This window comes from Candoia aspera, chromosome 6 (genome assembly GCF_035149785.1).
Source record: "Candoia aspera isolate rCanAsp1 chromosome 6, rCanAsp1.hap2, whole genome shotgun sequence".
Classification (NCBI taxonomy): Eukaryota; Metazoa; Chordata; class Lepidosauria; order Squamata; family Boidae; genus Candoia; species Candoia aspera.
In genome coordinates, this window is record NC_086158.1 from 23,466,901 (window position 1) to 23,492,406 (window position 25,506).

Below are 25,506 nucleotides of genomic sequence, written 5' to 3' on the forward strand. Positions count from 1 at the left end.
AAGTGAAGGATCTGGTTATTTTAATCTAGATAACAGAGAGTGTAGGAGAACACTGACAGTTTCATTATTTAAAAGCTATTGGAATAAAAACTGGACGTTCATACCTATTGTCCTCTCATGATTTTCTAAGTAAGAATTTCTGGAATCTTCATATGATGCTACTCTATTGTATCATATGATACAATATCATACACATCATTGGATCTACTTAGATTCATAAGATACATTTATTGTAAACAGTTATTTTTGGCTGAACTTGTAAGATTGAGTTGAGTTGAATTTTATACCAGAATAGCAATTTTAAAAATGTATTGTTATTTTCGTTTTCAGGGTAAAAAGCTCCCATATAGTCTTGGTGCAGATGCTGAAGAAGGGGAGGTTTCTGATGAAGACAGTGCTGATGAAATTGAAGATGACTGCAAGTTAAAATTTTCTTATGTAAGTGCATATAGTACATCCAGTATGTTTTCTGATGATGGCATAAATCTACATTTTCCCACACTGCCTATTGTGACATAATGGTCCTCTTCTCCCTTACTGTAATAATAACTGCACTCCTGAGTTAAAATTCTGTATATCAAAGATGCAAAATGTATTTGAAGTTGATACCAGCACTTAGTCTTTGGCAAGTATGCCATAAACCACCTTACAAATAGTAGGTGGGGCCAGGACCAAAGTTCAGGGTAACTTAGTGAAGTGACCTTGAGGTTAGTGACTTCCTGGATAAGTTTGAGTTGTTTTCTTGGCAACAGGGTGGAAGTGGCCTGTCGCTGCTTTTCTGGAATGCTTTTTCAACTTCCCAATCTACAGGCGTAGGATTCCCTGTTGGTCTTTTATCCAAGTGGTGAGGTCTGATTTTGCTTGGTTCTTGTCAAGACTGTACAGTGATTAAGTTCTCCTTCCATTTCACAAACCCCCAAGCAGACTTATGAAGGTTAGATAAGCAGATTTATTTCAGAAAAATAGGAAGCCATACATAGAAAAAATTCTCTGTCTAGCAACACCAAGAAATCCTGCCATTTATATAGGATAACTCCAAGGTTTCAATCCTAGATTTGTGCTTCCTGCCTTTTTGAATCGGCAGCTATGTGGCTACACAGGAAGCCCTGTGTCCTTTGATGATAAAATAGTTTTTTCTGCTGTGAGAATCAGAGATGCCCACATCATCAGCTTCTGAACCCAGAGAAAAATAGCCAGGTGCTGCCACCATTTGAAACTCAGTTTAATTTAGTGCAATTTTAATATAATTAAATTGAAAAATACAGGAATTAAATGCCATTAATGTTATTGCTTCCCATTTGTGTAATAATGCTCTCATCATGAAAAAAAATGATTCAGCATCAGCATCTTTTTGTACGAGCTCCAGAGATGTGTAAAACTCTTATTTGAGAGCCAGAGAAATAATAATAATAATACATGAACTACCTAACATAAATATTATCAGAGTGCTGAATAATAAATATAAGCATAAATTACACCACTGGGTAACTTATTTTTTTCAGTAACATGCATTGTTTTCCCCATCAAAATTTAAATTGTAAACCTCTCGAGGGAGGGGCACACCTTTGATAGAGCTATGTAAAATGTGGACATTTGATTATGATGATCTTGTATACAGAATTTTAAACAACACCAGAAGAAGTGGGTATAAAACAATATTCATTTATTCTTCCTTCCCTCTCCTGAGCCTTGAAAAATTTGCTCTGGTTGGTTGAGAGGCTCAGCAGTCTGTGCTCCTTTGTGAGATCTCACACAACCTCAGTTCTTCCTACAAAAGAGGGAGCAAATGTTCATCAAGTTCAGTAATAACAGAAGACCCACTTTTTTCATTTATTTATTTTTTCTTAATTTCTGTGAAGTTCTGTATTTGCTTCTGTGCCTGTATTTGCCATGTGGCTTCCATGTCCAGCTCCCCATCTATTCTCTTCTGTTTTTGCTGTTTTCATTGGTTAATGCAATGCAGCGTGCCTGCTCCATCATGAACAGATGTTCTAATTATAGCCCAAAGGAAGTTAAACTTTACTAGTTTGCAACATTTCTAGGATATGTTTGTGTGTGTGTGCACACGTACATATGCATGCATGCATATTTGTGGAAGAAAATTCATTGTTGATTATCTCAGGAGTTGTCAAGAGCAAAGCTGAGTCCAGTGAATGTAAGCCAATATGGGATTGGGTGCCTTTAGTTTTTAACCATTCTACATTTCTCATTAGGGTGGTTGTGTTGTATGTGGCATATTATCAGAATGACTCCTGTGCTTTCCTGCTTCTTCATTTGCATCAGTTACTTACATGTAAATATCTTGCAGCCAAGCTTGGGAATTGCTATGATATATTAGATATTACAAGGTTCCCCTGCATTTAGTTTTGAGAAAGCAGGTGCTCATAGAATTTTCTGTTGAAAAATCTCTTGCTGCAGGGTTCTTCCTACCTTCAGGCACTTCCTATAGTAATCTGGAATTTTGCATAAAGGGGCCAAACTCCTCAAGACAAATAAGGACATCAATATTTACAAGAATAAAGGGACCCTGATTGATTTGTATTTTGGAAATTTAAGAATGTTCTTTTTCAAATTATTAACAAAACTACTATTCTAGCTTTTCTCTGGGAACTCAAGGTGACATATGTGAGGATCTTCACATATGTTGCACAACTGATTAATACTTTGCAAAGGTCATATGGAAAGAGATCAATTGATTGTTGATACTCAACACTCAAATTAAAAATGTATATTTACAGATCCAAGAAGTTAAATTATCCCTCAGGGCTCCACCTGCATGAGGACATTTTACTTTCTGTAGTGAAATGTCCTTCAGTCAATGAAGATTAGATGAAGATGGAAGCAGGCATGGACGTATAAACTCATGCTTTACTTGTCTGCATATGCATATGCATCTACATCCTATCCCAATTTCATAGTCAGTGTGAAAACAAATCTGTTTCTTGGACAGGGACTGAAGAGATTTCTCATTTATACTTCCAGATAAGATGCTACTGAATACTATACAAGTCTAAATGCTCACATTGCTGCATGTGTTTATTTCCTATGCCTTTATTGTAACTTTTTAGTTGAGCTATGTGTTTTCCATAAGTGGTTCTCAAATGTCATGTGTACATAAAGAAAGGCCTTAGTGAAGACAGGAGCACTGCTTCTGAGAAAGCCCAATGGGAGATGTTCTTTCATTAAGGCCTTTGGGGTTAAGGAGTGGGTGGGTTGATAGGAGGGATGGGGACCACTGGACAGGCATTTGTACAGAGAAAGGCAAAACAATTCATATTCATCCCTTGGTCACCTTACAACTAAAGAAGTGCAAGAACACCACACTCCACCCTAAGAATTTATCCAAAATTCTCTTTTCTTTGAAAGAATTTCAAATCCTCTTTCATCAAATTGAATGATAATTGGAGAAACATTAGTTTTTATTTGGCACTCATAAAAAGCCAGTTCTAATAGACTGCAGCATTTTTCATTGTCTCTGATTATATCCAAAGGAAATAAAGGAAATGGTCAAGGAGCTTTTCTATCTGTTATATCAGAAGTTGCTATCTCAGATATTCTCTATATGGAATAAAAATCTTAAAGAAATTATTTTCTTGCTCTAACTTACTTTTACTTCAAAAGAAAGGCAATAGAATACATAAGAAAGAATCTATTTAGATGGGTAGAAACATCTCCCAACTCTATTTGCCTTTTTTAAAAAAAAATCAGTTTAACAATTTTTATTGTTGCTTATTGATCTGTTTCAGAGTAATGGCACAACAGAGCATCAAATGGAGTCCTTTATAAGAAAAAAACTTGAATCCTTATTAAAAGAGTCTCAAATCAGAGACAAAGAAGATCCTGATAGCTTCACTGTGAGGGCACTTTTAAAAGCAACACATGAGGGTTTAAATGTAAATTTTAAACAGGTAAGAAGTTTTTCTTATTCTTCTGGGAATGTCTGTTGCTGACATTATGACATGTATTTATCATTTTTTGCAGAAGTCACGTAAAAAATATAGCTGTTCTTTTGTTCATACAAGGATGACATTTCCTTTAGAAAGGGAGAAGTGCTCATTATTTCCCCTGTTCCTCCCCATAAAGAGTTTTTGTGCAAAAGAAAAAAAGTCAAAAGAGGTTGGACATCATCTTGTTCATTACTTTTAACTTGGACTGTTTGAGCAGAGGGTTGGATTTGATGACTTAAATGGCTACTTCCAAATCAGTGATTCTGTTTTTTTTTATTCCCTGGAAACTAAGCTTGCTTTCTTTTTTCTTTTTTCTTTTTAAAAATAATACCTTATTCTTTTGAATACCAGAATAGTGTACAATAAATATGATCAAATTAATCATGCAATAATAAAATATAAAATAAAGTGAAGCAAGGTAATTGTAACTATTGAAAGACATTTATACAACAAGCTGGTGTATTTTAATATTGCACATTCAGTATTAGTTGTTCCACTTTTGCAGCTTTCTTCAACCAGGCACTCTCTAGGTAGTGATGGTGATCAAATAAGAATTCTTGAGTCTGTTGTTCTCATGCTTGTGTGTTTTCTATAGGGACATTGGAAAGACTCTCCACAAATAGCTGGTTGTGACACTAGTTAGATTATGTTGTAGGGATCAGATGGGACTGCTGTTACTCTACTAGTTTTCCTGCTACATAGAGGCCATCCTATCCAAGTTCCTTGAAGCCATGCCTGTAATGATGTTAAAATTACCCAAACTCAGAGTATGGGGGGATTTTAATCTGCCTTCTCTGGGCATGGATTGCAAGGTGGCTTGAAAGTTTGTGGCCACAATGAACCTGAGGCCATCTCACAGAAGTGGTCTTAGACCTGGTTTTTATCTCACATTCAGCATGATCTAGAATTAGGAGATATCAACTTTTTAGTGTCATCAACTATTAGAAGTCTCTTGGTTTTCTCACATTCGCTTTCTAGACTGTGTCTCCTCTTACCTTGTCCTACTCCTTGAAATATGCTCCCTGCTTCCTGAGAACCATCAGCACTACCAAAATCCATCACACCCATGACTTCAGGAAGCAGGTCATTCCATTGCTTAACAGCTCTCACATTTAGGAATTTCCTCCTTATTTCAAGTTTGTATCTGTCACTCTAAAGCTTCCACCTACTGGTTCATGTTTTACCTTTAGGTGCTCTGGAGAATAAATTCACACCCTCTTTCTTGCTCTTTCACTCACTCACCTGTAATATTGTATTTTAGTGTGAATGTATCCTTCAGTCACACATACATGTGCCTGGCTAGTGCTTTTCTACCTTATACTCGTACTTTTACATGCTCAGTGCCACTTTGGAGTTTCCGAAGTAGTGTTTGAAAAAGAATGCAGGTGACTCCATTGAGAACATGTATTAGTAAGGAGATCCCATTTTGTATAACCTGCATCCTTAACTGGAAATGAATGTCTGGAATTAATGGTTAGTGTATAAAGTTTGATTAAGTCCAAATGGGCAGGGGAAAATCATTCCTTATTCTTCACAAGGAAAAAGCGAATGGATAATACATTTCTGTCACAGGCCACATATTATATAATGGAACCGACCTGCACTGTGAATAGCTGAGGGAATGTATTTCAGTGCCTTTTTCAGCGCTCTCTGAATGCATGTTCTGACAGAAACACTGGGTCCTGTCACATATCATCAGGTTGATGACCTAAGGGAATCCCTTTTGTGTGAATCTCAGGAGGCCTAGAACTATGACTCCAGTTCTTTTTTCCCCCCCTTTCCTGTTTATCTGAGAATGTCGAAGCATATAGAGTTGGTTGATTTGTCCATTTGATAATGTTTGTTTGATGATTTCATTTAAGCATCTGAGTCCAAAACAATGTTTTGGAATAACTAGATTTCTGTTGGTATTTTATTTGCTGAATGTATCTTTGGCATGCAAATATTATAGCAAATTAAATAACACACACAGTCTTTATTTCTATGCATGGTAATATGGTATATATTTGTTTATGCAATAAAAATGAAGATGTGATTGTACCAGTTATGACTACTCCCATTGCTATGCTCAACCTGTTTTATTACATGGTTATTTCTTTGCCTTGGGACTGAAAAGTTTAATAATGCACAGTTTTGGACGGTTGAAATCCTAAGGTAATTTAATACCTGCTAAAAATTTATCTTAAAATTATAAAATCTCATTTGGAATAAATAATTTAGTTCATAATTTCTGGCTCTTCACTTTGGTCTAGTGGTTAAGGCTCCAGGCTAGAAACCAGGAAACTGAGTTCTAGTCCTACCTTAGGCACGAAGGCGAGTTGGGTGACTTTGGGCCAGTCACTCTCTCTCAGCCCCTGACATCAGGCTTGGGCGGTAAGCTGGTTGGTCAATTCCTGTCACAACCAATGGATCAACATTTGGTTGATCTGAAAAAAGCAGACCTTGCACATGTGGGAAAAACGTGAGGAAGAAAAAAAAAATTCTGGATCTTCATGCTTTCTCCTTTGTCCTACAACTGCATTGTAAGCCTTGGTTTAAGGGATATGTGATCTGATCTACAATACACAGCTAACGAATCCTATATGATATTTGAGAAGATAATGATAAAATGGAGATAAAATAGTTTGACTCCAGCTTGTGCCATCAGTGAGATGGCAGAATCAGAGACTGATCAGAAAAATCACAGAGACAGGAAGAGCACATCCTAAAGGAAAAGGAGCTGAAATTATTATCCGTATAAGAAGATTAGTGGGAAGAACTGTTGTTTGGGGACAGGAAACATAACAGGTGAGGCAAAGTAGAATGCAAATGAGATGTGATGGTTATGAGGCAAGAATGAAGCCTCTGTAAATCTTAAGATTATTCCTGTGAGCAAGCAAGAATCCCTTGCAATTAGAACCTGTTGTTTCGAATTGTGTCCAAGTCTTCGTGTTCTGTTAGTATAAGCCAGAGTGGAGATTAAGGTAGAAAGTTTGGCTTTAGGGGAGGAAGTTGGTGAATAATTCCATAGAAATACAAGGAAGGAAATCAGTTCTGCTCTGAAGTAGGTATTGGCACACTTCTAATAGCCCAGGCATGAGTGATCTCTCTACGACATTTATAGTATTCATAACCATCACTATCCAAATGTACTGTGTTCACAGTTCATACACACAAACAGATATACATACATGTGTATAGATATATATGGAAATAGCAGCATCAAATATTATCTTACTGGATCTTACCTACTTAGCCTAGCACCCTGTTTTTGCAGGGCAAATTAAATGCCCTAAGAGAGCCCACAAACAGGATGTGAGGCAATGTCTCTCTCTCTCTCTCTAATTTCCTTGCAGCTTTAATCCAAACCATCCTTAAGTGACTCTTAGTGTAGCTAAAGTCACAGTTGGGAAGAAGTGAGTTCCATTAGTTTAACTCTCATTGATTTCTGGATAAATGAAAACTCTCGATCTGGTGTCTAAACCCCATTCACTGGGCACAGGGTAACCAGCTATGTGGAAGGCGCTTGAAAGCGCTGCTGTAGATGACAATTTCTACCAACCGGCCTCTTGGAGTAGAAACTCGGCTTAATAATCATTTTACTAGATTGGCAAATTCATGCAGGAGCAAATGTGCTAACCAATAAAACTAGAAAATGATTTTTGTAAATTCATTATTTATTTTGTTTTTCACAGAATTTGGGTTTGAAGGACACTAGCAAAAAATCCCACAGTAAACTCATGGGCAGCTTTGGTAAACATAAGGTAAGCAGTGATAAGACTATGAATCCTTTTCCCCTAATACACACATCCCCTGCACTAACCATCTAAATAAAGGTGGGCCTAAAGAAAAGCTGCAACTTCCAAGAATATTTGCTTACGTTTGGGGAGTTAGGGTTAAATATTAGCCCACTGGTAGGATCCAAATCTGTCTGGTAATTCAAAATGTGAACTAGGTGAAATTGTTAGATTTGTCATTGTTATTCCGTAGTGGCTCTATGGTGTGATGGTTAATTTCAGCTCTGTCCCTTCCATTGGAAAGTGGAAGCAGCAGTAAGCTCAGAATGTCGTACACTAACCTATCTTGCAGAATTGCTGAGAGAATAAAATAGGGGTGAGAGCAGCCAAAAAAAAAAATGTATAGTTTCTTGAATTCCTTGTAGGAAAGTTGGGACTCAATGTAAGTAAATTAAGAAATGTCAATTCCAGTTTCCAGTGATCCTTTCAGAATTTAATAAATATCTGATTTCTCATCCCTAATGAAAAAAACAACATGTTGCAGATAAGACTTATAAATCTGCCTATTGCAGAAAAGTATTATGATGCAACTAAAGTAATGTGATACTATCCTGATTTTTCCATCAGTGACAACTGTGTTTTGAATGGAGGGGGTGAAAATAGGTTTGCAGTACATAAAGGCAGTTCAGATCCGGCCTGCAAGAGCAATATATTTGCTTCTGCATTTCAGTAGAACTGAGGTCAGTGTACAGGAAGTTGGAGAGATCGATTGCACACTAGGAAGAAATCTTTTCTAACATTGTTGGTACTTATATGGGTCCAGAATATTTTTGTACTCAACACTTGGTGAAATATTTGTTGCTTTTTAAAGCAATGGCACCTACTACTGGAAGCACTTGAATTTTAAAATCCCTTCATCCCAGCATGGTTGCTAATTGTACGTTTCTTGGAATGGGATGGAGAATTTTACCCAAATAATGCATGTAAATTACACACAGACATGGTTAGTATGGGGACTACTGATAATCTTTCAGCTTACCTGAGATTTCTTAATTAGTATGTATACAGTATGTGGGATTACTCTTCAGTAAATGATGGAGGGATGGATAATAATTGATATTCTTTATTACAGTCATTGAACAACAGACATAAAAGAGTAAAGGCACATGGGGTAGACAATAAAACAATGAGATGGAGTGGAGTGATATTCTGATAGTGAAAAAGTTGTGCATTAATCTTTCCTTCATGTATGCAAAGAGTTGAGCTCTATGTGCATAGTAGTATTCCATTTACCTGCTTATAAAATATGATTCATGCAGTTTAAAACCATGACCAAGAACCTGTAGCTTTGAAAGCTATATTCTGCGCATCATTATAAATTTAACAAAGAGCTCCATGGAATTGTAGGTGTTCTCGCATTGCATGGGATTTACTAAATTAGGACTGCAGAACAAGGAATATTTACCGTTCTGGTTTCTACATTCCTTTTGCATATAATAAAGCTACTCTAAAACAGACTTTTATTCTTTTAGCTTTAGCTTACAGACAAATGCTCCACGCACTGATCGTTCATGTAATATCCTTTCATTTCTGTTAATCTGTGAAGGAAAATTAATAAGTTTTGTTGTTCATTCAACCCATGGATGAATTCTGTAAATAAGTCTGATATTTGCAAATGGGCACCTTTAACAATTGAAATTCCCAGCACACTGTGAGAGAACAAATGTTCTGATTTGTTTCTGATAAGCATTACTTATCAGAAAAATATACCTCTGAAAACTGACTCAATTCTTTGAAAATGATAGACTATTTCAATAATGTAATAATATCAGCTAATTATACTTGCCTCATTTTCTTCATGCCTTTTTGAAAAATGAAACATTTTCTTTAATGACCTTAGAGAAAATGAAACAGTTTTAATGACAAGTTAAGGCTTAAATATTTAGATTTTATTACCTGCTAAAAAGGAACCTTCTTCAGTGATGTGCTGGAAATTGTAAGTGTACCCAGGTCTCCACTTCATTTAAAAAAAAAAATTGTCTTGAATGATTTTTCACAAAGTGGTAAAAGAACCGCTTTAGCCTGAAGGTGTTTCTTATAAAAATATCTGTATCTGTCCTCCAGATTGATTTTCAGCAGATGCCCTTTCAAACACTAGCATGAGTGAAATGTTACGTTTTTTCAGACTTTGCTAATGGCAGTCATTCTTACGTCACAATTTTCTTAATCCATATAGCTCCAGTGAAGCTTGAGAATAGGCAAGTAATTTATCCAGACCGCTGACAGGAGATGCACAGTGACTGGACAGAGGGAAGATGAGAAGAAACATATAGCTAGTTAAAGTCTGGGCTGCAAAGTGTTTTTTTTAAAATTTGTCTGGTTCTTTCTTTCTCTTAAAGTAGCTTTGTGCTACAATATCACAAAATTGCTGATAAAAATGTATCAGCAACCTCTCACAAAAATTAAAGGTCATGGAAAGTTGCGTAGGATTTACTGTATAGCAATGTTTCTCAATCTTGGCAACTTGAAGATGTGTGGACTTCATCTCCCAGAATTCCCCAGCCAGCCCCAACAACTTCAAGCTGCCAAGGTGAGAAACACTGCTGTATAGTGATAGTGCAGGATTATATTAAGGTAAATGGATCAACTCATTTTGTATAACTGAGGACATTGTTAAATCAGACTTTGACTTCTCAAACAGAAGGCAGCTAAATCAAAGTCCAAATCTCACAGCACATCTGATGATGAAGATTCTCAGCAAAATGCTTCTGGAAAAGAACCTGGACAATTATACAGGTTAGTAATGATCATCACATCCAGCTTTCTTACATTAAATAGAGCCATCCATTGAAGTGCATTTCTTCTGCAATATATGTAGCGATTGCCTTTTAAGAAATGAAGAAATACAGCAACATACTACAGGGACAGAATGTGGACACATTCAGTTGTAAATGAACAGAACCCACAAATAATGCTTCATGTCTTATTATGCTTATGGATTTAATAAAGTATAATTTGTTTCAAGTGTATCTTTGTTTTGAAGAAGCTTCTTATCTGTTTTGCCTTCACAAAATAAGGTAACTGATATATGTCCAGCTTTCTTTAATTTTACTCGATACAAGTAAATATAAGGCACGTATATGTAAAGGTCCAGGGCTGAAAGGAAGGGTTAAAAAATGAACTGGAATCCTTGAATCCTTCCATCTCTTAAGACCCTATTTTCTTAATTTTCCTCTACCCTTTTTCTTCCTCATCCCTTTTTGTCTTCCTTTTTGCATTCTTGCTGATCAAATAATAATGGTTCATGGTTTAAAGAAAGAATGATATGCTTGTCAGACTAATTTTTTGGACTTGATGGGGGAAAAAAACATGATAGAAAGAACAACTTATAATTCCATTTACCTTTTGAAAAATCCTTTCTCTTGTCTTTTTAATAATTTTCAGCAGGTTGGCTCGGCGAAGAAAAACGATGAAGCTATGCCGCGACCTTTCTGATTTAGTGGTGTACACAAATTCTGTGGCAGCTCAAGACATAGTTGATGATGGTAAGGCTGTGTGTGAGTATAAATTATATTTAGGCACATATAAGTATTATGTGCTTAAGTGTGCATGTGTATGTGTGTGCAAGTGCATGTTTATTACTGTATAAGGAAACCTGCAGAATGTGATGTGATGGCATTTAATGATTCTATCACATCAGTACCTTCAGTACTTTCATGCAAATGGAGGATGAATGGAGGTTTCCAGTGGTTGTCACCTAAAGGATGCAGTCCAAGAAGCATTTTGTATAATGTGACATTTCTACAGTCCTGTAGGTAATATTGCCTCAGCAGGTGGCAACATCTGGCTGATCATGTTTGGTCTTTGAAGAATTGGACCTTGTTAGTACTTGGATAGGATTCCTCCAGAGAATATCAGGGTTGTAGGCTAGATAGGAGGTTGGGGGAAAAAAAAGACATCGGTTTGCCCATTTCAGTATGGTTTAGAACATTGTACAACTTATCTCCAACCTTATAAAAATGTGAATGAAGATCATTGGGATGAAATATAAGATAATCTCATTTTATGAGACCTCCCAGGACAATGGGTAACTAATGTGGAAAGCTTTTTTAAAAATCATGCAGTATTCATGAGAACATTAAGAAAAAGAATCTTTTTAGCTTGAATTTAATAAAACTTTTTGACTCATTGTAAAGCAACCTGGGGGTGCCTTTATTGGCCAAAGATGACATAGAAGCTACATTATAATGCTATAATGTAGCAACAGGTATAGGTAGAATATAGACAGCTAATGAGAATGTTCATGACTTCTGCAATAAGTTAAATTAGTTTCAGATGTGTTGTACTCCAATTCCCATATATCCTAGCAAGTGTGGCTGATGGGAATTTTAATACAAGGCATTCTGAGGACAGCGTGTTAAGAAATGTTGATCTTAATTAATAAGAATGTCTAAGAAATTGTGACTCTTATTCTCAAGATGGCAGAATAGTAAGTGGGGCAAGTAGGTTCTCAACTGTGTTGTGGTTTGGATACATTATGGCTGATCTCAGCCTCCTCTGACATAACTTCTCATCCAACAGTGACCATCATTTCTCATGCATCAAGTTGACCTAAACAGTTGGCCTATAAAAATGTGAAATAAATAGTAGACAGTTTTAGAAAACATTCTAGTTTGCAACACATTCTGTGACTTATCATTCCTGCAATGATAAGGCATATCCTACTGGCATAACAGTAATAGAAGAATTTATAATCCCAGGGTTGGCATGGCAGAGGTGGAAAACAGAACAAGATACCACTGAAGCGCATGAAACTTCCCCCAAAACAAAGGCAAGATGGTCTTAAAAAGAGGGTTAACTAGGTGGGTTTATATATTGGCATCCACTGCTTCTGTGAAAAAACTGTCTGTGACTCAGTTTATACTTGCAGATTCTTGTTATTTGGTAATTCATCTCTGAGAATCTTTTACAGTGCTTGTTTCATAATTTGTTTTCCTTCCAGCATGTCTTCAGTATCGTCTTGCCTGCTTTTCTTAGACTTTAAAGTCCTATCTCACTTGCAGTCTCTCCAGGCTTCTACCCAGCTCCTCTGCTCAGCTTTTCTCACTTTCTGTAGATTAAATATTTGATGAACAATGTCAGTCATAGCTCTCAGCACCTATAGAAATGACATGTTTTCATTCAGCAGCCTTCAGCCCATTCAAGAGTCTGTTTTGGGTAGCTTTTTTAATTAGAATATGTATCCCTGTATAAGACTGATGGCATGCATAAGTAATTATACTTTAGCAGTCTTCTCTAAAGAGTTTGCTATCTGGATTTAGGCCTGCTGGGATACCAGATGAGATTGGAGTGAGATCATCATATTGTCCTTGATAAGCACCATTAGAACAGTAGTCAAAACCCAGATGAAAAAGTACTGGCAGCCTATCTTGTGGAACAGAGGTGGAGAGAATCTTGTAATGACACTTCTCATTCTGTCATGAGGCAAGTGTGTCTTCTGCAAATTCTGCACAAGCATGGCAAAACTGTCAAATCTGGACATTGCTAAAAAAGTCAGCATTCAGGGTTTTCATTCCCCTCAAACACTACCAGAGGAATATATTTGGATTCTTGTTACATCCCAATTTCAGTGAGAATGTTTAAACTATGCTTACTTATCTCGGTTGGCCCAAGTTTCAAGTTCTTATGATTGCAAAGAAAGAGTTGAAATTCTGTTTGTAGCACTTAGTACAATCTCAGAAGTATAGAAGTAAGGTTTCATTACTCTAATCTCTCCCCTCTGGTTTAACTTCAGCCAATTTACTTTATTACTTAAACCATTAAGAGGAGCCACAGCTGTTTATGGTGTGAAAAGTTAGTTGGTTTAAATTATGAAGCTTTTTAAAGTTCAGACTTCCCATACCTTTGGGATTAAAACCATCTGTCTTGCTGAATTGTCCTTGAGCAGTCTGATCACATCTACCTTTTGAATATTCTTCACAGTCTTATCCTGAAAGCCAGGTAGCCCTTTTAAATATATTGCTGTGCAAAGAACAACTCCTCATCTGAAATTCACTGAAATTCTTCATTTTGATAAATTTAAGGGAAGAAGTAGTAATTATGTCATGGTTTGAAAACGTCCACATAAATATCTATGTGTATGAAACTAAACTTATTTTGTAGTTTTGTTGCTATTGGGAACAGCCAAACAACAGTCTTGGCAGATCAGCATGGAATACTGAAATAGGAAATGTTGCTTGTGGCCTTGCCAAATGGGTTGAGGCATTCATTTTCCTCCTAATTTAGGGATGCACTACATTCATTTGCCCTAAATGGTGGCCCTGACTAGCCAATCTGATTGGTTGTCTGGCGTCATGTTGCCATTATATCCACAATGAGTTCCCTGAGATGACATCACAAAGCAGTTGTACGTTAAACGTATGTCACTAAGCAACAGATAGGAAGAAATGTAACAAGAAGATCTGGACACAAGAGATAGTCCTGTGGATGCACAGCCCAGTCCTATATCTGTATGAAGGCTTTCCTGAGCTTGAGAATTCTTACTACCAGGGGCAACATGGCACAGCTAGTATGTTAATGTTAAACAATCCATACGTTGCTAGAATAGGGCTATAGTTATAGAATCATTGGGTTGGAAGGGATCTAGTCCAGCCCACTGCCCAGTGTAGGAATCCTCATTTCATTAGATTCTGGATAAATGGCTGTCCAGTCTTTTCTTGAAAATCTCCAGTGATGGAGCACCTACAACTTCAGGAGGCAGGCTGTCCCATTGATTAATAGCTCTCACAGTCAGGAAATTCCTCCTGTCATGAGTAAGGATGGCGAGCAGGGGGCTCCCATCCAGACTGTTAAGCGCATGCGTAGCACTGAGGAATTGGGCAGCCATTCAAAGAGACACAGATTGGGACCACCTTAACCTTTGGGGTTTATATGGCTGGGTTTTTCCCACGCTTCTTCAGTTTGTTAGGATTCCTGTTATGTACTAGCAATAAAACATTAGAGACCAGTTCCTTGTCTCAGCGTGGTTCCTGGCTGTTAGGACATCAATCCTAACAAACTCCTACTCCCATCGAAAGAGGGAGGAACAAGAAATTTGGAAATGTCTTCAGAAAACCAAGAAATGCGGCTCGCCATCCTTACTCATGACACCTCCTTAGTTAAAGGTTGGATCGCTCACTGTAAAGCTTCCACCCATTGGTTCTTGTCTTACCCTCAGGTACTAGGGAGAATAAATCTACTCCCTCTTCCCTGTGATACCCCTTCATGTATTGGAAGACTGCTATCATGTCTCCCCTTAACTTCCTTTTCTTTAAGCTAAACATACCAAGTTCGTTTAACTGCTCTTTGTAGGGTTTAGCCTGCAAGCCACTTACTGTCTTCGTTGCTCTTCCCTGAACTCTTTCCAGTTTCTCAGCATCCTTTTTTGTACTGTGGCAACCAGAATGGGACACGGTATTCCAGGTGTGGTTTGACCAGTGCAGCACAGAGCAGCACTACTATCACTTTCCATGATCTTGACACTATATCTCTATTACGCAGCCTAAAATTGTATTGGCTTTGGGGATTTTTTTTTTTTCAGTGTCTGGAAGCCTATTTTCATTCCCTTGGTGAAAAGTCAGTGCGCTGCTAAATTTTAAGATGATTTTACATGTTTCTGTTCTGCACCAGAAAAAAATTGTGACTTACTTAGCATGTTTGTATTTCAATGTAACAATGACTTTTCTTTTGAAACCCATTGTTTTCTCTTAATGTGCAGGATCAGTGGGGAATGTGTTATCCTTCAGTGAGACAAGAGCTCACCAGGTGGTCCAGCAGAAGCCAGAGCAGTTCATCCTTTATAACCAGAAGCAGCTCACCAGGATCTATCCATCTGCCTACCGGATTGACTCTAGCAACTTCAACCCTTTGCCATATTGGAATGTTGGCTGCCAGCTTGGTGAGTGGTGCATGGTATTGTCTGTTATACAGGTGCCCCATCTTTTCTTTACCCCATGGACAAGTGCCTTTTAATTATCTATCTACATTCATTCCATGTTTCTTTGTTTGTTTACTTTTCTATCCTGCCTTTATTATTTTTATAAATAACTCAAGGCAGCAAACATACCAAATATTCCTTCCTCCTCCTATTTTCCCCACAACAATAACCATGTAAGGTGAGTTGGGCTGAGAGAGAGTGACTGGCCCAAGGTCACCCAGCTGGCTTTCATGCCTAAGGTGGGACTAGAACTCTCAGTCTCCCAGTTTCTAGCCCATTGCCTTAACCACTAGACCAAACTCTCTCTCTGTCTCTCTTTTGTAGTCTTCAACAGTTTATTAGAAATAATGTAGACATTAAAAAATCCCCACTGCTTTGAACACAAATTGAGGTTTTCAGGCTTATCATAAGCTGGTCAAAAAACAAAAGATCCAATAGTGTATTAACATTTTGTCACTTGCGTTCATACCAACAGTGCAAATACAATTTGGTCTAAATGTACAGATTGATAAGCAACAATGTACAGGCTCCCTTCTCCATAGTAAGAGATCCATGTAGGGTAGTTTGCATAGTACAAAAGGCGTAGACCTATGAAGATGCAAGTATTAGATTGCTAGCTCCACCCTGTAAAAAGGAGTTAGTGGCTGTGGATTAACAGAGCATCAAATCTATTACTGATCTTCTGTCTCCTTGGAACCATGGCACTCCGGAAATTCTGCAGTGGGCTGAATCAGCAATGGGAAGTTCTTTGATAAAATGTTTGTACATCTTTCCTCTCTACCTAGCTGCATGCAGTAAAGGGGTTTGCTAGGTAAAGCTGATGCAGATTGCCTGATGGCCATCCCTGTTCTTGGGTCAAGTCAGGCTTCCCTAGCCTGATGTCCTCTACTTCATTTGGGCTACAATTCCAGAATGGCCAGTCAGCTTGGCGAAAGGAATTCAATCCTGTCTGGAAGTTCTAGAAGGCGCCAAGTTGAAGAAGGCTGTAGGCCATTGACTAGCATATACTTATTATCTCCAACTGCTTGGAAGGTGTCTGACAATTTGACATTACTAAACATTTGCTCATATGCCAGGGAGGAGGGAGAGATAGCTCCACTTTCATTTTTACCTGAGGATAAACGTTTTACTATGAGAAGAACAAGAATTAATTTCCAATATGCATAACCACTTACTCTGGGAGCATGGACAACAGAAAATATATGCTTCTTTAAGATATGTACCCTTGGCCCCAGTATCCTGATTCCTTAATGATTAATTAAACTACTTCCTGTTTTTACTTCCACTACTCCACTTTTCTTCCTTATCCATACAAGACAATTATTGACAGTGCTCTTTGGGTTTCTGCTATGTCCTTTATCCATTTCTTTGTTTAGACTCAAGGGTCTTTAAAAAGGAGAGAAAGTGCATGAATTGGATCCAGGCTAAATGTATATAATATCCAGAAATAACACTGATTAGGACCAAAGGACCATCCATTCAAGCATTTCTGCTGCTCTCATGGTGGAAGTAACATGCATTAGCTGAGTGAAAGATCACCTCCTCATTATTTTTCCCATCACTGGAACTGTTACTGGAGATGATATATAGCTGTTACTGTTTGAATTTGATCTAAGATGCATGTTGAACTTCTTCAAATAAATGGAATTAATCATGCTTTAAATTTCATTGATAAAATTTCTGTAGGTACTAAATGAAACTAATTTAATCTGGATCTAACCCTATCAGTATAAAACCATAGAACAGTATGATTGTGGCTTGTGAACTTCATAAATAATACAAAAATCTGCTTATTCCACAGTGGCATTAAATTACCAGTCTGATGGGCGGGTGATGCAGTTAAACCAAGCCAAGTTCAAGGTGAATGGCAACTGTGGATACATCCTGAAACCTCAACAGATGTGCAAAGGTACAAGGCAATGCACTGAATACCTTAGTGTTTCTACACATCCATTTGTTAAAGACATATTAATTAATATTAAAATGTGATGTCTGTTTGGAGAAAACTGATAACATCAAATAGATTAGTTTGGAATCTTGATCAGGGACAGGAAATAATGAAATATCCAGATTTCAATGACAAGAGAAAGATAAATAAAACATGTAGCTAAGCTAGGCTTTTACAAACAAATGAAGCATTTAATACAGTTATTGATGTGGATCTGTGCTTTTATTTCATGTCTGATTAATTGTATCTGTTAGTACCTGCTGTCATTTTGATTGGCAACAAAGCATCCAAATACCTTGAGGTTATTTATTTATTTATGTCTGGGAATAAATATGATTACATACTTAAATTCTAATGTTAGCTCAGCTTTATTCTTTCTTTTATTCTTCACTGTAGGCTTTTCTCAAAGGTGCATAAAACAAGTTGTATTTTTTATTTTGAGATAATACATTTCCACATTCTTTATATCCTGTAGGCGCTTTTAATCCATATTCTGGAGATCCTCTTCCTGCTCTCCCTAAGAAGCAACTTATACTCAAAATCATCAGTGGCCAACAACTACCAAAACCTCCAGATTCCATGTTAGGAGACAGAGGAGAGGTAAAACATATTGGTGACAGGGTTAAGAGTGAGTTCACTTATGGCAGAAGGGATTCACTGATGACCTGAACAAGGATGTATACATTTCTAATCTGCATATGAAAGACAGACAGAGAGACAGACAGATTCTTTATCACAATCAAATATCAGTACATAAAGCTCGTTGCATACATAAAGCTAATATTAATTAATTAATTAGATAATCATGTCAATTTATGTATTTTAATAATATGTATGACACACATCTGAATTTATGTCATTTAAAGCTGTTACCCTTAGTTTAGAGTAAATTTCGTGTTAATGAATTCTTGCATAGAAACTTGAATTTTAAAATACACTTTGCATTCCATATTAATAATCTAGGTGCACACATACCATGAAAAATTTTGGCTTGGGTGTTGGCAAGATTTGATTTGTGATTTTTATGGTTGAATAATTTTCTGAATGCAAAGGTAAATGGTTGTTTTAAGTACAAGAAATGCCATTCCTCTACAGAATTATTGAAAATGGAAGATTACTTTGGTTTTTAACATGTTCATGGGCTTGTAACTATGTTTCTTTTCATTCTTCCTGCTGGTTTAAATAGTAGTAACTTGAAGAAATGGAAATCTTAATTAATAAGATGTGCTTTCTTGACAGCAATCCTTTATTCAGAAATATATGGGAGACATATATAGGATTTAAATAAAGATTTTAAAAATGTGATAATAAAAACACACTATCAGACAATCAGAAAAAAAATTACCACAGAAGATGTCTGGGAGAGCTTTTTTAAAAAGCAAAGCTTAGATTATGATCCAACAGAGATATTATTTGAAGCAGTGCTAGACTGAAATAAAAAGCTTTAGTGAATTTGTTGGTACAATTGACACTGATGTTCTAGTTGTTCCATGTTTCTAGAATCACAGATTTTATTAATAAATCTTTCTAACTACTTATGCATAATCAACTAATAATGCCAATTTTTTTGTATATTTGCATCTGCAAAAAAATCCTTATATTAAATCAAATATTGACTGTTTCAGCATGGCAGTTGCTTTGCAAGTTCTCTAATTTTTTTTTCCAGACAAATCTAATCTCAGGTTTTTTAATTGGTCATATCAGAAATGTAAAGCAGGGGCAAGAGAATGCAACTACAACTCCCATCATCACTGATTTTAATCATGTTGACTAAAGCTGATTATACTCCAGCAACATATAAGGGCTGTAGGTTTCCCACAATTAAAGTTTGTAGTTCTATAGAACTACAGCTGCAGTTCTCTCAATATTGTAAACTTATATCTGTGTGAATAAAATCCCTGCTTGCTTCAAGAAACCTGTTTTACTTCCATTCCTTTCTATAAAAGACATCTAGTTAGCAAAATTCTAGCAGATGGTCCTCATTTCAACATAAAACTAAATTCAAATCTCAACATTTAGTTTGAGTGTTCAAGCTGTGATATAATCGTAATATCACTATAATCTAATGCAAGATTTACTCCATTTATTAAACCTTTATGTGCAATATAAGAAAGATGGGAAGTTTACTTCAGATATTTCCAAACATGTCTCAAGCAGATTTTGTTTTTTCTAAAAATGTCTCAAGCAGATAATTGATCCGTTCGTTGAAGTTGAAATTATTGGGTTACCAGCTGATTGTTGCAAAGACCAGACCAGAGTTATAGATGATAATGGTAAGAGATACATCTCACAGCAAGAGTATGTTAGTATGTGACTAAAGATATAGAAAATCATTTACAGTTTGAATCCATGATACATTTTTGGTATCTTCTAGATTTGACTGACAGTGTGATAGAAACTCAAAATGAGAGCAGCCTATACAAGATGGTTAATATCTCTTTGCCAAGGGATGTGAAGCTAGAAATATAGAGATAATATTAATATAGAGATATTTTGGGAGCAGAACACTCAATGCAAAATGATTTCATGTAGTGTCCTGAATGATGTATTTGTGTAGTCAGCTACAACATGTAGGCTCTGTGGTCATCAGATAAAGCTGTAGGCTCCTACTCAAATGATGCCAATCACCTAGTAATGGATGGAATCTCTATACAGAAGCTTTAAGCTTCCCAGATTTGCACATCAATTCTTGTGCAAATCCTTTTCTGGGGAGAATTGCATGAAGTTGTCTTCAAATTACATGAATTTGATAAAGTAGTATTACAGTCAGTGGGCTTAATATATTATTGGCAGAAATTAAATAACTGAATAGTATTTTGAATGTTTTAAGTTTAGGGAAAAAAGCTTCTATTGCTTTCTGTCTTTTGGGGGGAGGGGTACCTTCAAGTCAGCCTTGACTCCTGACAACTGCCTGGACTAGTCCCTAGTCCTTGCCAGTTTTCTTGGCAAAACTTTCAGAAGTGGTTTGCCATTGCCTCCTTCCTAGGACTGGCCCAAAGTTACCCAGCTGGCTTTGTGCCTAAGGCAGAATCAGAATTCTCAGTCTTCTAGCCTGGTGTCATAACCACTATACCAGACTGGCTCTTTTCTGCTTATATAGTTGCCTAAAATTCATTAAAATTTCATATTATAGCCAAACATCCTGATTAGATAGTTCTGTTTAGATCTTTCTTACCAGTTTTGTGGAATTATTTTTCAGTTGAAGCTCTGGGCATATTTATGAATATCATCTTCATCGAGCAGCATTATACTGTATGGCTGTTCATTAATACTGAACAATGAAATGTGATATTTGGTAGAGATTCCACAAGGCCCTATGCAGAAGTGACTCAACTGTAAGTCCCTCCTAAGCATGCCACCAGAGGAGACCATGGATATTAATTGGTCCAGCCTACTCCTCAATGCAAGATCTGCAGTAGAATGTAACAATATCATCCATGCCAATAAATAATAAATAAATCCCTTATTTAGATCTCTTCATTGAAGGAGGCTTACTATCAACCAGAGTTGTTTATTTCATTAATGAAATTATCATTAAGGTTATTGTTATCTTATAATGATAAGGTGATGATGATGATGAAGTTTCTCCTAAAGCCTAGCTGAAATATTTTTCCTTCTCCAATAAGCATAACTTGCTTTATGTTTAAAATGAGAGCTCTTCAGATACTGTATTCGAATGGATTATGTAACAGAACCTGACTAAGCAGATAAGATCAATGCAATTGACTTAAATCATAGTCATTGCAAAAGAAATGCAGATTCTATAAATTGAGGAGAGCAGGTGTTGATGCAAGCATTTTGTCCTTAAGGATTATGAAGACAAGTCTTGTTAGCTTCTGTTACAAGAGTTACAAAATGAAGTCATATAACATTTTGATTAGGTATTAAGGTATTCAGAAGTATGACCAACAACCTGGAAAGGCTAAGAAAAAGTATTATTTGTCAAATGGCTATTGATTTTCTACCATCACCAATGTCAGGTTAAAAAAAAATATTGCTTGTCCTTCTGCTTTATTCAGCTTTGGCAATATATTCTGGTAGATGACATTGTTTTTACTCTTGACTTTAATATTCTGCTTTCTGGATAAGGCATTTTGGAATTACACACTTCAAAATGCCTACTTTGTCCTTTTTTATTCATTTGAGCAACATGCAACAAACAGGACAGGGAAGAAGTATATAGTATATTGTTTATTTAACGTAGTTAAATTAAGATTCCCAGAATGGAATCCATGACATTTTAAAATGCATCGGCAACATTTTTCAACCTAAGATTGCCATTTATCCTCTGGAGGGTCGGTAGGTCATGGGAAGCATATGCCACTTCAGAGGGTGGAACCAATCATTTTTGGCTCATTCTGGGGGTACTTATGAGTTTGGGAAAACTTGGGGGGGGGATATTTCATCTCCCAGAGCCCTTGCTCTTATATTCCTACTCTTATTTTTCAGTTTTTCACCGAAAATGGTGCCACCAAAATTCAGCCATTTTGCTTCTCAATTTTGATGTCATGATCTCTTGGCCCATTGAGATCTGTAAATGGGGGAGGGGGCTGGGGCTGCATGAGGGCCATAAGTTGCCCACCCATGTTTTAAAACAAAAGGTAGAACAGGAAGAGGAGAGAAGAGGGAGCATTTAAATATTAGTTCTCCAAGCAGGATACAGTTGACAGAGAAGAAACACTGGATGAAAATGGTCTTTCAGCTGGGATGATGGAATGGCCTTGTTTCCCAGTGCAATGGAATGTGAGGATGACCTTGGGGAACAGAGGGAAGAGATGCTGCCTAGGGAACAATCAGATAAAAGGGAAGGGAGTCCAAGAGAGGGTAACAGTTTAAAGAAGCTTAGGAAAGACCCACCCTGAACATTCAAGCAATAAATTGGGAGGGCAGGAGATTTGTACTTTCGGACTTGAAAGATTCTGTTAATGTAGCCTTACAATAAAGTAGAATTAGTTCATCTAGTCGTGTTTCCTGTTTGGTTTACCTGGAAGGGCTGACACCCAGCCTAGCTCCCTCTTCTGTTGCCATCTGTTTTGGGACTGGAGCTCCAGAGATCCTGACTTGGAAGTCTCAGGTTCTGGAAACCTTGATCTTTATGGATCAGGCTATAGCTTAGGCCTGGCCATAATATGGGAGGTCAGGTGTTATTAGACAAATGTATGGAACAGTCAGTCAAAATCCAGCCTGTGGGGTAACGGAGATGCTCAGATAACGCATTTGACTTGCCACTCCTTCTTGGAGTCGAAATCAAGGCAGGAATGTGTTTGGTTGCACACAGCCGAGGATCATGCTTGGGGTGTTTTCATGTTAAGATGAAATTATGATAAACAATTATATATAAGTTTAGTTTTCCTGGACCTTTGCAAGTGATTGAAATTAATTTAAAATAACCCAAAGCAGGGATATTTTTATTGGATGCCATAATGTTTTTCCATTTGTATAACCAGTACTTCATTAAATAAAATTAGATTAGATTTGGCATGTAGGCAGACATTGGTCTGTTAATCTCATATGCAGTTCTCTCTTATTGATGCTACCCTAACATTTGCGGTATATTTTGCTTCTGACAGGATTCAACCCTGTTTGGGAAGAAACTCTGACTTTCACTATCCACATGCCTGAGATAGCATTGGTTCGATTTCTAGTTTGGGATCATGACCCCATTGGCCGAGATTTTGTGGGACAAAGAACTGTGGCTTTCAGCAGCCTGATGCCTGGCGAGTACATCTGCTTTTCTCTCTTTTCTTTAGCTGCTTCACTAGCAGGTGGAATGAATAACTATCTGTCTCTCTGCACTCTTCAAAATCTGTGGTGTGGGAGAGGCCGCATTATGTTCTTCATATGTCTTAAGTACTTTAGAGGAAGAAAGGTATGTAGAGCAAACAAAGGGAAGCCACTACCCTGGCTGAGATTGAAAAACATAAGGAGGACTGCAGGACTGACTTTTGTGAGTTGGTTGGAGTGGAGAGAGTTACCACTAATGTGGTGCAGTCTCTTACAGTCACTTAAGGTTGGGATTGCAGATCTGTTGCTAATGTTCTTTAGTCAAGTCCACTCTTTGGATGAATGTTGTGCAATGTATTTCTTAGGAATAAAAATAATCTTAACTGGGTTTTGTGGCATATTTGTAAAATCAGCACGGAACCCTTTCCAGCCAGAATTCCTATTTCCAGTTGTACAGTCCAGTCCAGGCAATTGTGGTGTAATGATTAGAGTACTGAACTAGAAGCAGCGTGATCCAGGTTCTAGTCCACCCTCACATGTGGAAGCTCACTAGATGACTTTGGGCACTCAGTCTTAAGTGAACCAACCTCACAGGGTTGTTGTTGTAGGGGAAAAATAGGAAAGAACTCCATGTATGCTGCCTTGTGCTCCCATACAAAAGGTGGGGTATAAACCTAACCAATAAATAAAACAAATATTTAAGCTTAACCTCTAGCTTTTGCATTTATTCCCTTGCCATGTACTATTAGATATGCTGTCTGGTGTTCCTGGAGGTTGTTGTACAGTAATGTCTAGAAAATAGCAGAACCACATACCAGTTTACAGGAATAAGCTGTATCAAACTGCAGGCTTTCAAACACTTTCATTTGAGAATGAAAACATTTACTTCCTCTATAGAACAAATAGTTCTGCACTGTATCCAGATTTGGAGAGCTAAGGCTCATTAACTCAGATTAAGTTAACCAGAAAGAATTAGTGGTTTAAACTCTTGATTGTTAACCAACTTTAGCCAGAACAAACTTTTCCAAATATCAGAATTGTATAGCTTGTTCTAGAAAAAAAAAAGCAGAAGTTTTCACACTCTTCCCACATGGGAGGGGTGAATCTGAAGCTTTTCCTGGTTCATTTCCTTTAATCACCTAATCATCCTTCTGTGTCCTTCATTAGTATGTCATAGCTGGATTCCACACCATGCTAAACCCGAAACACATTTGCTTTGTTCACATAACATGTGATGCCAAAACCAAATAAACCATATCATGACTTCATGTGATGCACTGGCTTCATACTAAATGCCAAGACAGTGGCTGAACTCCCATAGCAACACTGAATCACAAAGTACCCCACCTTCTTTTCATCTAGCCTGGTGTCTTGTGTGAACCCATTCCATGTATAGCATTGTGGGATAACATCTTAATATATTATGCACGTTGTTTAATGATGCTGATGATGTTCACTTTCACCAGGCTATCGTCATGTTTATTTAGAAGGACTGACGGAAGCTTCAATTTTTGTTCATATAACCATCAATGAAATTTATGGAAAGGTAAGATATGAGCATCCCATTCCACACATTGAACAGTTAGGACTGGCATTAGCCTTTGGTAATGAAAGAGCAGCTGCTGGTTAGCCACAGATTTAAGCTACAACGTCAGTTTCCTGGTTTCAAAGTGCAAATGTCTGAAGTATGTTCAAGTCTTGACTGAGTTTTTAATATTTAAAATACAATAGCTTTCTCCAGTGCTATACTTCCAGACATACTGGCTCTCCCAGTATTTCTGGAGGGCATCAGAATCACAGTTTCAAAACCACAAATTGTGATTTGTGCTCATAAGAATAGCATGGAAATAAGTGACATTAATTGTATCTTAATATATGATAGCTTTTCTTAGATATGAAAGTTATTATTTTGGTGCTGTGCAAATTATAGTGCCCAAACACTGTACCTATAAGAACTTTTTCTTCCTACCTAATCTTTCTCATCCCACCCATCTCTTTATTTAAAAAGTTAAATCCCCCCCCCCCCCATTTGGGGAACAATGTGCAAAATGGGGCAGCCTTGGGCAGTTACTGGGATTATTTAGCACTCATTTCTCATTGAACTGCAAAAATACTTCTTCACTAGAATTTGTATTTGTTTCTTTTAAAGGTGATTGCTTTGTGCTTAGTGCTTAGTTTGAATCTATTTTAAAGCAA

At 37.1% G+C, this 25,506-nt stretch overlaps 1 protein-coding gene across 1 annotated transcript in view; it reads left to right on the plus strand.

Moving 5' to 3' along the window:
* PLCH1 (phospholipase C eta 1) overlaps positions 1 to 25,506 on the plus strand; it is a 106,768-nt gene that overhangs the window by 72,784 nt on the left and 8,478 nt on the right. Inside the window, exons 10-20 of the mRNA XM_063306531.1 lie at positions 331 to 438; positions 3,747 to 3,908; positions 7,622 to 7,690; positions 10,365 to 10,459; positions 11,108 to 11,208; positions 15,420 to 15,599; positions 17,440 to 17,547; positions 18,062 to 18,186; positions 19,775 to 19,859; positions 23,157 to 23,303; positions 24,777 to 24,856. Coding sequence (XP_063162601.1) covers positions 331 to 438; positions 3,747 to 3,908; positions 7,622 to 7,690; positions 10,365 to 10,459; positions 11,108 to 11,208; positions 15,420 to 15,599; positions 17,440 to 17,547; positions 18,062 to 18,186; positions 19,775 to 19,859; positions 23,157 to 23,303; positions 24,777 to 24,856 — 1,260 coding nt within the window. The remainder of the gene's footprint in view (positions 1 to 330; positions 439 to 3,746; positions 3,909 to 7,621; positions 7,691 to 10,364; positions 10,460 to 11,107; positions 11,209 to 15,419; positions 15,600 to 17,439; positions 17,548 to 18,061; positions 18,187 to 19,774; positions 19,860 to 23,156; positions 23,304 to 24,776; positions 24,857 to 25,506) is intronic.